Raw genomic sequence first — 10,649 nt, 5'->3', positions numbered from 1 at the left:
AAAACGTTGTTGATGATCAAAGTTCATACGAGTTGATCAATTACGTCCTGAAAAAGGTGAACATTTTTTTGTTAAAAACCCATCAAGAAAAAGAATAGGAACATACAAGTTGACACGACATTGTGTCGATCTGCTCGGAACAAAACGAGACAGTGGATATATGAGACGATTTAACAAATTAACAAAAAGGGGGAAATTATTGTACAAATGAAATTACTCTGTTTGATTCTCCCAGTTAGCACGTTAAATTTATTGTAGTTGCTCCAAACCTTTGACAAGAAAACTAAAAATACTTAAATAATGATACATTATCCAAATACTTGCTTTTCAAAGAGAGATACGAATAGTGTAATGATTATAAGATAAGGGAGTGAATATATGTTGGGATATATTTAAGGGTGATAATGGAAACCGAATAATAAGATTCTTATGAATATGTTTGCTTGTGAAGGAAGTTACCATCATTTGGTCACAAATTCCCATGTGGCTACCTTTCTTATTATTTCCGAACTTTTTCTCACTTTCTTCCACGAGTTACAATAGATAGCTAAAGAGAGAGTTTAATTCCTATAAGGTTTTGGGTGCTAATTATGTCGGATTACGTTTATAGTTTATCGTATTATAGTTTGACAGGTTAAAATATACATTCTGAGCAGGACCTATATTTTTGGTGGTGTTAAATACATTTACCTAATGCACATATACTTAAAATTTATTTAATTTGAACACGATCAATAATCTAATGCAAGCCAATTATCTAAACGTGTGAAATGGGTAGCCAATTATCTAAACGTGTGAAACGGGTTGACAGTGATATGTACAAATAGTTTAGGGGCTCTATTGCAAATGTTATTAGTTAAGGGTTGATTTGTAATTGTGTAAACAAGTTAGTTAGTGACAGTTTGTTAGTCGTTTGTACATAAAACGAATTAATGAGATCAATAACATCGTTCACTGTGACCTAAATTATTAAACGCTTCTGTCTATGCAATTTGTTCGTATCAGACATGTAGTAATTAAGTTGTAAATGTGTTCATCAGAATGTTGGGTTGTAAATAGGGATGAGCAAGGGCCAATTGGTTCGGTTATTGGTTATAAACCGAACCTATAACCGATGTTTTGATTTTCAAACTTTTAAAGTTGGACGGTTTCGGGAATAAATGGCTCAAAAGTTATTGGAAACAATGATTTGTTAATTCAATTAACTATCTGTTTAGTGATGACTTAACGCGTGAGTGAATTCAAATTAACTTCAATTTACAAGTCAAATCATATCCCAAGGAAAATAAATTCTTATCAGAAGCTCAAAGCGAAACGCTTTAATGATGGTCAATGTAATTTATTTTTCATTTAGTTCTTGACCCGAAAATAAAAACTTGACGTGATCCGAAAATTTTGACATCACATTGATAAAAGTTGCGACAACACAAAGTGACCCCAACGGAAAAAAATTCTGGAGCGGTTAAGACATGCTTTTAGCATACAAAGAAAATCAACCAAACCATCCCTATACTTTCACTAACAAGAACAATGGATCTATTGTCTTCTCACAACCGAATTCGCCAACTAAAGAAACACTAATTACCCAAAAAGCAACCTCCTTTGAACTAATTAAAATCCCATTTCTGAAACATGTTCAAATCATCATGTAGATAACTACTACAAATGCCATCAACATCTTAAAGTTCAGCTTCAATGATTCTTGGATGCCTAAAGCAGCCGACGAGAATCTTTGTGGCCTGAAATGCAAACATAACAATACATTAACTGAGCTGGTAATTTCAATAAGTCAAACAGGTTGAAAGTTGTCGAAAAGCGTTTCAAGAGATTATACTTTTGAAAGTGGGCAAGAGCACCGCAAAACAAGATATTATCAGGTGGTGGTTGTTCGGTTTTCTGGCCGTCATCTTCAGGATTAACAATTCTCATATAAGTTTCTTGACCTAAATACCATCTGTCAAGATTTACGGTCCTAAGATTCCATGCTCCAACGTTGTCAAGATATACAAGTATTGCTGTCCATCCTCCAGGAAAAACCTATCAAATTCAACACATATATATATTAATATAAACGTATCATTATAAGTGACTGTTTGGCCCGTTTGCTTATTTTGGCGAGTCAATTATAAAAATAACTTTCAAAGAGGGTGTTTTTAAGGATATAATAAAAGCTATTAGCCGTATTCAAAAAAAAATTAAAAATATTGAAAAAATACAATTATAAGTAACCGACCCATTTGCTTATAAATGGGTTGATTTTGGATTATGTTTTATCTCTAACAGGCCAATAAAAAAGCCAGTTTTCGAAAAAAATGAGTCAAAAGCTGCAGAGTGTAATTTTGAAGGATATAATAAAACCTCTTGAGCCGCTGCTATTTAAGGAAGAATATGATTACTAAAGTAAAACTATAGTTTCGGTACTCCTTTTTAGAACACGGGTGATTTATATACATACAACAAAAACGTTAAAAATGTTTAAAGAGAAGGAACCTGAGTAGTGGAGCGGGATATTGCATCCCAACGGTTATAAGAACCCCTGCTATTTTCAGTCCACTCTCCATATGCCATCCTAATATTATAACATTTCATTATTAACATTTACATCGTTTGGAAAATTTGAAGTAAGAAAATAGGATGATATAAATATTAAATACATACCCGACAACAAAAAACGAATAACCATCCATATGAAAGCTTTGAACGACCGTATCGTTGTTCTCCAATACAATCTCAACAAACCCTTTATAAGTAGCATTGATAAGAGATCTATCAATGGTAGGAGGTCGATTCAGGGGCTTATTTGGAAAATCAAGCTTGTAAGATCCTTTCAATTTATAATTGTCTGCAAGTCTCACGGGTGTATTCGGGTTCACAAACGAAATCCCATTATATGTAGCCCGAACTTTCCCGTCAATTTCAATTGGTGGAACATTTCTTAACACGTACACGTCCGTCACGTTAATCGAACCGTAACGAAACGAGCCTTGTGGGTTTGGGCGGGCCCCACTTGCAGTGTTGTTCATCCTGAAAAACAACTTATCTTAATTGCAACTATCTTCTTCTTTGCAAATATTAAATACATACCCGACAACAAAAAACGAATAACCATCCATATGAAAGCTTTGAACGACCGTATCGTTGTTCTCCAATACAATCTCAACAAACCCTTTATAAGTAGCATTGATAAGAGATCTATCAATGGTAGGAGGTTTGCTTTATAAATGTGAAAATAAAAGAAGCATACCTGATGGACATAGCTTGATTGACTGCAAACGAATTGTCGTTTCCATCATTTGGAGGGTCGGGAAGAGGACCTGAAGCCCGTCCTTTGGAATTTGAATAGTGCAAAATTGCAACGCCTGTGACTCGTTGCCATTCGGATTGATTAACAAATCTTGGGCTTGCAACGATGTAATAATCAGTACTTGCATTTTGGTCCATTGTTACCAAAAAGGAATATGATTGGCCAACATGAATATCTAAACTAGTATAGTTTTGTTGGGACGTATAATGTCCCTCTGCTTCTGCTAGAAGTAAATTGTGGTTCTGAATCCTGAAGTTTAAACAAGTTGACACTCCGACATTTATCACACGAATACGATAAGTTTTCCCTGCAATTATCATTCAGATATTAGAAAATAACAAAGTTTTTTGAAATGTGCTTTGAGGTACAAAAAATATATTTGAATTCAAAGAAATGAAAAATATAGTATATGTTACAAGGTCTTATTATTTGTATATTTGTGTATTCCTTATTTTCACCCAAAAGTTGAAGAAAACAAACTTTAAACTGTAGAAGACCCTACAAAGTTTAATTTGTTAAAAAAATGATTGCCATCTATGAGTCATATGATGATACCTATTAGTAAATTTTAATATATTACTAAGTCCAGATCCAAGTTGATATTAACATTAATATTACAGATTTATTTCTTAAAAAAAAAAATCTTCAAAGTTTTAAGAGACATTATCATATCAATAACCATATTTATAAAGAAAAACAAATATACCTGGATCAACATTAATTGTCTCATGCTCAATACCATCTGGCACAGAGGAATTATATTGAAACGGTCCTTTGCCATTAATAAGAGCTCCATCCGGCATACCAAGTTCTTTCCCAGCATCAAGTGAAGCTCTCAAATCCTTAATTTAAACAAAAACAAACCATAATTAAACATAAAATAATAAAGTTAACAAGAATCGTGACAAAGTGTGAAATCATATATGGATAGAACAGAAACCTTATGATCTCGAGTATACCAATCGCCAATAGTAATAACAATATCTCCATCAGGGGTATTAAATGGAAGTGGGATAACTTTGCGGTTTGTGATTACAAAACCACCAAAACCACCTGCAGCCCGTTGGAAATTAATAGATGGAACATAATAATAGCTACCGATTTGATCTTTAACTTGAAATTGGTAAGTCCAATTCCAATGTGCGGGAATCGGACAATTGGTGCCAAGCACGCCGTCTTGCCAAGAAGTTCGCCTCATCTCAATTCCAGGCCTAAAATAATTTTCAAAGATTAAGATGTAAAATAATATACTAAAAAACTAAAAAAATATATATATACTTTGCATTCAATATTCATATCAAGTGTTAATAAACTTAAATATTACCATGTCACAAGGAGGCTTTCATCCAACTTGTTCTTGACATTGACAACCACGTTGTAATTGGTTGTAACATTTAGTGTTGGACCGGGAAACTTTCCGTTCACTGCAATGACCTGTAATTTGAGTTGCAAAATTTAATTAAAAAAACAAGAAAAAAAAGGTCAGGTGCAAAAGTCAATAACACCTTGAAAAGTTAAAACCATCTACATCAATATAACTTTACCACAAAAATCACAATTCTGACTAAAATAGAGTAAAGTAAAAATCTTGAAGTTGCGAAGTAACCGATGTTGTGATAGATTATTTAAAAATTATCTTCCAAAATGCCCATAAACTAAAACGATATATCAATCCAATCGGAGGACAAAATTATAAACAAAAATCAAAAACACTCAGGCATTTCTAGTAGAGATTTCTACCCTCCTTTGGGGGCAGTGACTCAAAAAACTATTCTGATACAACACCCCTAAGATAAGAAATGATGTATCAGTGCATATAACATTACAACAAATAACATTCAGGCATTACATCGAACACTTAAAAGGCATACACACTGTAAAAATTTCCACCCTCTATCGGGTGCGATGACAGTCAAACATCCGTTAAAATACAACCTCCCTTAATATAACTAACAATGTACCAATCCACACAACGAACAAAAAACAAACAAAACTCATTCAGACATTTCATCGAACACTTAACAGGCATACACACTGTATAATTTTCCACCCTCTTTCGGGTCATCGAAAATCCGTTCTAATACTGTAATACAACTCCCCATAAGATACCTAACAATGTATCAATCCACGCAACCAAAAAATTACAAACAAAACCCGTTCACGCATTTCATCGAACACTTAACATGCATACAGCCAAAACCCAAAACAGAGCAAATAAGTATATCTATATTCTATGTAAAATATTATATAATCAACCTGTTGTGGAACACCAAGTGGAGAAGCAGTCACATAACCAAACTCCAATTCAAAATTGGCAAACGGGTCACCCGCATAACAAAACCCACCAAACAATACACAAATGCAGACGAAACAGTATAAAATTAGCCCCAATAACCCCATTTTTGAACTCGATTTGATTGGATTTGAAATGGGTTTTGTGGGTTTTTCACATAATTGAATGCGGAATGGGTTTTGAGTCAAAAGATGAGATTTTTATCGGGAATTTGTGCGTGATTTGTTGGGAAGAGCAGTAAAAGATCGAGCGTGTGTGTGTGTGTGATTTATTGGCCTATATTGTGATGATTATTATTATTATTATTATTAACCGGGTAATGATTTATGCGTTTTGAATTGGTACCGGTTAACCCGGTTAATGGTCTTATTATTATTTTTATTTAATGCTCTTTCATTTTGAACGTCAACAAACAAACAATTGTCTAGGTGTTCCGTACAGGGTAGTGGCGTACTTTAGTTGGGGTCAGGGGTGCACCTGCACCTGACCCCCTCCCTTTTTCACTCGATTGTGTAAAAATTTTATACATAGTGTAAATTTACTCGTTTTCGACCGAAATTTTGAGTCCAAGGCCCTCCATTTTTTGCTCGGTAGTGTATATTAATCCTTTTTCTTTTTCTGCTGAAAATTTTTATACATGCTGTAAATTTACCCATTTCCGACCATATATTTTGAGCCCGGCCCCTCCGTTTTTTCGCTCAGTAGTGTAAATTTATCTCTTTCGGCCGAAAATTTTATACATAATGTAAGTTTACCCGTTTTCGACCAAAATTCTGAGCCCGCCCCTCTTTGATTTATGAATTTTTTATACATATTGAGTCTGGCCCCCTCGACGTGTATGTCCAAGCTTCACCACTAGTACAGGGTGACCTAATGGCAAAAGGCCATCATCATCTGGCCCAATCCAATCATACGGAGCCCTTAAACACCTACGAGTTATCTTCAGTTCCAGGGAACTCAGCCGCCCGAAGACCCACCAGATGTAACACTCGGACACTCTCATGATTGAACCAGAGATCACAAAGATCTTAGTCTTCCTTCTTTAAGCTACTCATGTCACCCCATAGCGTTATCTATGAAGATTAAACATTAGTCTTCATTGAGAAACTTAGGTTTCTTACTACTTACACCACGTTGGAAAGGGAAATTAATGCTCTTTTAAAAACTTAATTAAGTAATTAATTAAATGTAACTTCTTTTTATTTTTATTTGTAATCAATTTATACAGTAACAATTAGGTGTGTCAGTGAATCATAGTTCAGGTTTCGGTTATTAGTTTCAATCAAATTAACTAATTGATTTTTTGGTTAATTGGTTTGGTTTATTTGATTAGTTTTTAGGTTTTTAGTTGGTTAATAATAAAAATCAATTGGACTAAAAACTTGAAATATATGGAAATATGAATGACTCGGTTTGGTTCAAATAATTACTTAACTGAGTGTGCAAAAAATTACAAATAACCGATTTCCGTTTAACCGTTCGAGCATTGCTCACCCTAAATAACATCATTGTAACTTCATCATTTTTATTGGGTGCAAAACTATTGCTTACTGTTCGATAAAATTTTAATACAATTTCATTGTAATGGAATATTAATTCAATTTGACATCTTATAAACAATTTATTAATTTCTATCTCAATTAAAAGGTTATAAAGTGTTTTAAAGTTACCTAGGATTATTATCCGTCAATGATTTCTAACTTAAATCATCATGAGCAAATTTACCTCATGTAACTTTTTAAATTGCCTCGTGAATATTAAACCAACAAATCATTAAATATTTAAAAATGTGTACATTCGGACATTGGGTTATTTTTTTATATTATAAACTAAACCACATGTATTTATAATGATATTTTATACTTTCTAATGACTAGTTTGACTATTTTATAAAAAACTCACACACGAGTTATGTAAAAAAATATAAAAAAAAAACTTATATGTAGCAGTTGTCTTATTTCTAACTACTTATTTTATAATTTATGACAGTAATTCCTATAGTTATTTAAGAGTCTAGAATCATAAAACAAAAATAGTTATTATTTTTAACTTCTACTAAAAAAAATTTGTCCTTAATTGCTATTACATATATGTAATTTGGCTATTGTAGTTCGGTTTCTACATATATGTATAACTGAGTCATTACATATAGGTAATTTGATTGTTATTATATGTTGATTAGTATTTATATCACTATATGTAACTCGTTTATTACATATATTTAACTCATTTATTACATATATGTAACCATGTTACTCAGTTTACATCTATGTGATTATGTTATTACATATATGTAGTCTTACCTTTTTTTATGATTTCTATGATTACAAATTTTTCGATAATGTGTGTTGTCTAGAAAAAAACTATTTTCCCGTATTGACTAGTAATAACTCAGTAACTCACTCTGTTTCAAGTAGTTATAAAAATGTTTGTTATCGATTAAAATCATTTATCAATATGATTAATGGTTGACATTGATCCTTTTGTTTTTAGATGGGTTTTCTTATCCCTTCCTAATAATAATAATAAATAAATAGAAAAACACACACGCATAATTAATAACTTACACACTCACTAATCAAGAGATCATAATATTAAACTTACGTATTTATCCACCATGTGATTTAAACTCGCAACCACTCGAGAAATGACACCTTAGTTGTTGATTTTCAGAATAATCAAAACTTAATTAACAAAAAATTAAAGAAAAACAATACATATGGATTTGCTTTTACCGGTATTGCCGGTATCAGGGTGTGTAGACTGGGCCCACCTAATATCAAGCCAGCAATTGGCTGTACGGCTCCAGATTTTTGTCGTCATCTAACGGTCATATATTCTGCTCCCACTCACGTGCAAGACAAAACATTCCATTATCTTCCTTTTGAATTATTTATTGTTTATTTATTAAAAAATATGTAGTCCTTTTATGCATTGAAAAGTAGTAAAGCATGCTCTAAAAGTTGTATTTTATTATCTGTTGGGGATGAGGATTCATTATGTTAGAGTATTCTCATCCCATTCCTTATAATTATGTATGGGAAGTTTGTAAATTATAGGATGAGGTTGTGAGTGATTGTGAGTGTAAATTATAGGGTGGAAAGGCAAATACGGTGATTTTTTGTAAATTTGGGGAAACATTCAGCTTATTTATTTTTTAATATTTGTTTGATTGGTTGTGAGTAGAGTAGAGAGAAAACTATAATGATAAATGTATAAAAAATATTATTTAATTAAATAGGGATGAGGATGAGGAACGGGTTGAGAATGAGCTTATATTTGTATAATTGTATATGAAAGTTAAATTGTGGATAATGTTTATAATGATTTTATTATTAAGGAATGCAATATTTGTACACTTTTGTGTCTTCATGTTATCCTCTTTCATGTTATTATACATTTACTATGCAAGTCGTATAGGTCTTCTTAAGGGTGTTCATGGACAGGTTTTCACGGTTTTTAGGTTAAACTATGAACTAAACCATAGAACTCTTAAATCGAACCAAACCGAACCATTCATAACGGTTTGATTCTAGTTTGCTTTCACGGTTTAGAGTTGTTAGGTGTTTATACAAGAAGCCCAAATCAACATATGATATATTTATTTAAGGTAAAGCTGTCAAAACAAATTAAAAGAATTTAACACATTTAAACATAACTTGTCCATATAGAAGCAAAACACAAATCTAGCCAGATACCCATAACTCCATAAGCTGTTATGTAAATTATTTGTATACATTTGGGCTTAGCCCATTTCTTACTTAACTGTTAGTGTAGTAATATATCTCATATACATTAACAAATTAAATATAATTATGTGTAGTAACATATTTTAATACATACAGATATAAATATATAATATGAATACTAAAAGATTTAAAAATTAAATCACACGGTCCGGTCCGATTTTATATGGTTGATTTTTGGTATAAACTGTGAAACAAACCGTTAGTTACGGTTTGAAATTTTTGAAACCATCCGACCGATAGCTATGATAAAAACCAACCGTGAAACCAAATTAATAACTGGTTTGAGCGGTTTCACAGTTTCGAATCGAAGCATGAACACCCCTAGGTCTTATACGACATGTTTGGTAGGTGTTTGAGCAAATTAGAGTGTGTGTAAATAACAAAGCCTATTCTTAGTAGACCTTTTTAAAACAGAGAAAAATGTGCGTTAGTAACTACACAATATTAAAACAGTAAATCAAAATTGAGTGACTTTAAAAAGATAAAAAAGTGTCGAGCGTCAAACGAGTCGAGCTGCTTAAGAACGGATTGAAATAAAAAGCATGAAAAGCCCAAGCCTAAAATAAAGCTCGTTTAGTTATTGAGCCCGAGTTTGAGCCTTTCGTGAGAAGTTCATTTAGGCGTTTCCACCCTTAAGTTTTACCACTTTTGGACTTCCACACGAGCTCGAGCTGACCTTATGCTCATTTAGAGTTTTTCTAAAAACATATAAAAATAATTAAAAATCTATAGATATTAATTAACAAATAATAGACGTTTCGATCCCGAGCTTTAAAAAACAACTCACGAGCTCAAGCACGAGCTCTAGTAACTCAAAATGATTCAAGTTCGAGCTCAGCTCTACCAGAAACCATGGAAACGAAACAGTTATACTATCAGTTATAGCATGGGAATCATAACAAACAGTTTTCCATTCTTGCTCGGAGCGATCTGTGGCGTATACATTGCTCAGGAGTATAACGTTCCGAACTTTCACAAGCCTAAGAAGCCCGACGACGACTTTTAGTATTAGGTAAAGGATTATTGACAAGGAGAATACATGCAGTTTTGTTGATGTTAAGTTATTCAATTTGGATATCAATTTCTGGCAGAATAAATTGTGTATTTGATGCATAAATAGTTGCATAGTAGTATGACACTGGACATGTGACTTTCAAGGGGTTTAAACTTAAAAGGCACAAATCAACGGAAACTAGATTCGAACTTGAGATCTCTACAATCCCTTCTAGCCAACGAGTTCGAGTCCAACTTCTTCAACATATTTTCTGTATGGACCACTTGAGTGCCACCTGCCTAGCGTAAG

The 10,649-nt window shown here is 32.7% G+C and overlaps 1 protein-coding gene across 1 annotated transcript; it reads right to left on the bottom strand.

The window, feature by feature from the left end:
* Window positions 1–1,480: 1,480 nt before the first annotated feature.
* Window positions 1,481–5,889, bottom strand: LOC143584374 (monocopper oxidase-like protein SKS1). The gene is made up of 9 exons (XM_077066443.1): window positions 5,561–5,889; window positions 4,629–4,738; window positions 4,245–4,515; window positions 4,011–4,146; window positions 3,245–3,611; window positions 2,659–3,024; window positions 2,491–2,569; window positions 1,835–2,037; window positions 1,481–1,739 (listed from the first exon to the last, which is right to left on the bottom strand). Exons 1-9 carry the CDS (start codon window positions 5,702–5,704, stop codon window positions 1,637–1,639), a joined length of 1,779 nt encoding a protein of 592 aa, XP_076922558.1. The 5' UTR covers window positions 5,705–5,889; the 3' UTR covers window positions 1,481–1,636.
* Between the last annotated feature and the right edge of the window lie 4,760 nt (window positions 5,890–10,649).

This window comes from Bidens hawaiensis, unplaced genomic scaffold, assembly GCF_021521415.1.
Source record: "Bidens hawaiensis isolate Kalapana, Puna unplaced genomic scaffold, B.hawaiensis_p1.1 tig00033110_1, whole genome shotgun sequence".
NCBI lineage: Eukaryota > Viridiplantae > Streptophyta > Magnoliopsida > Asterales > Asteraceae > Bidens > Bidens hawaiensis.
The sequence above is the reverse complement of the archived record's forward strand: the minus strand, read 5'-3'. Positions and strand labels throughout refer to the sequence as shown.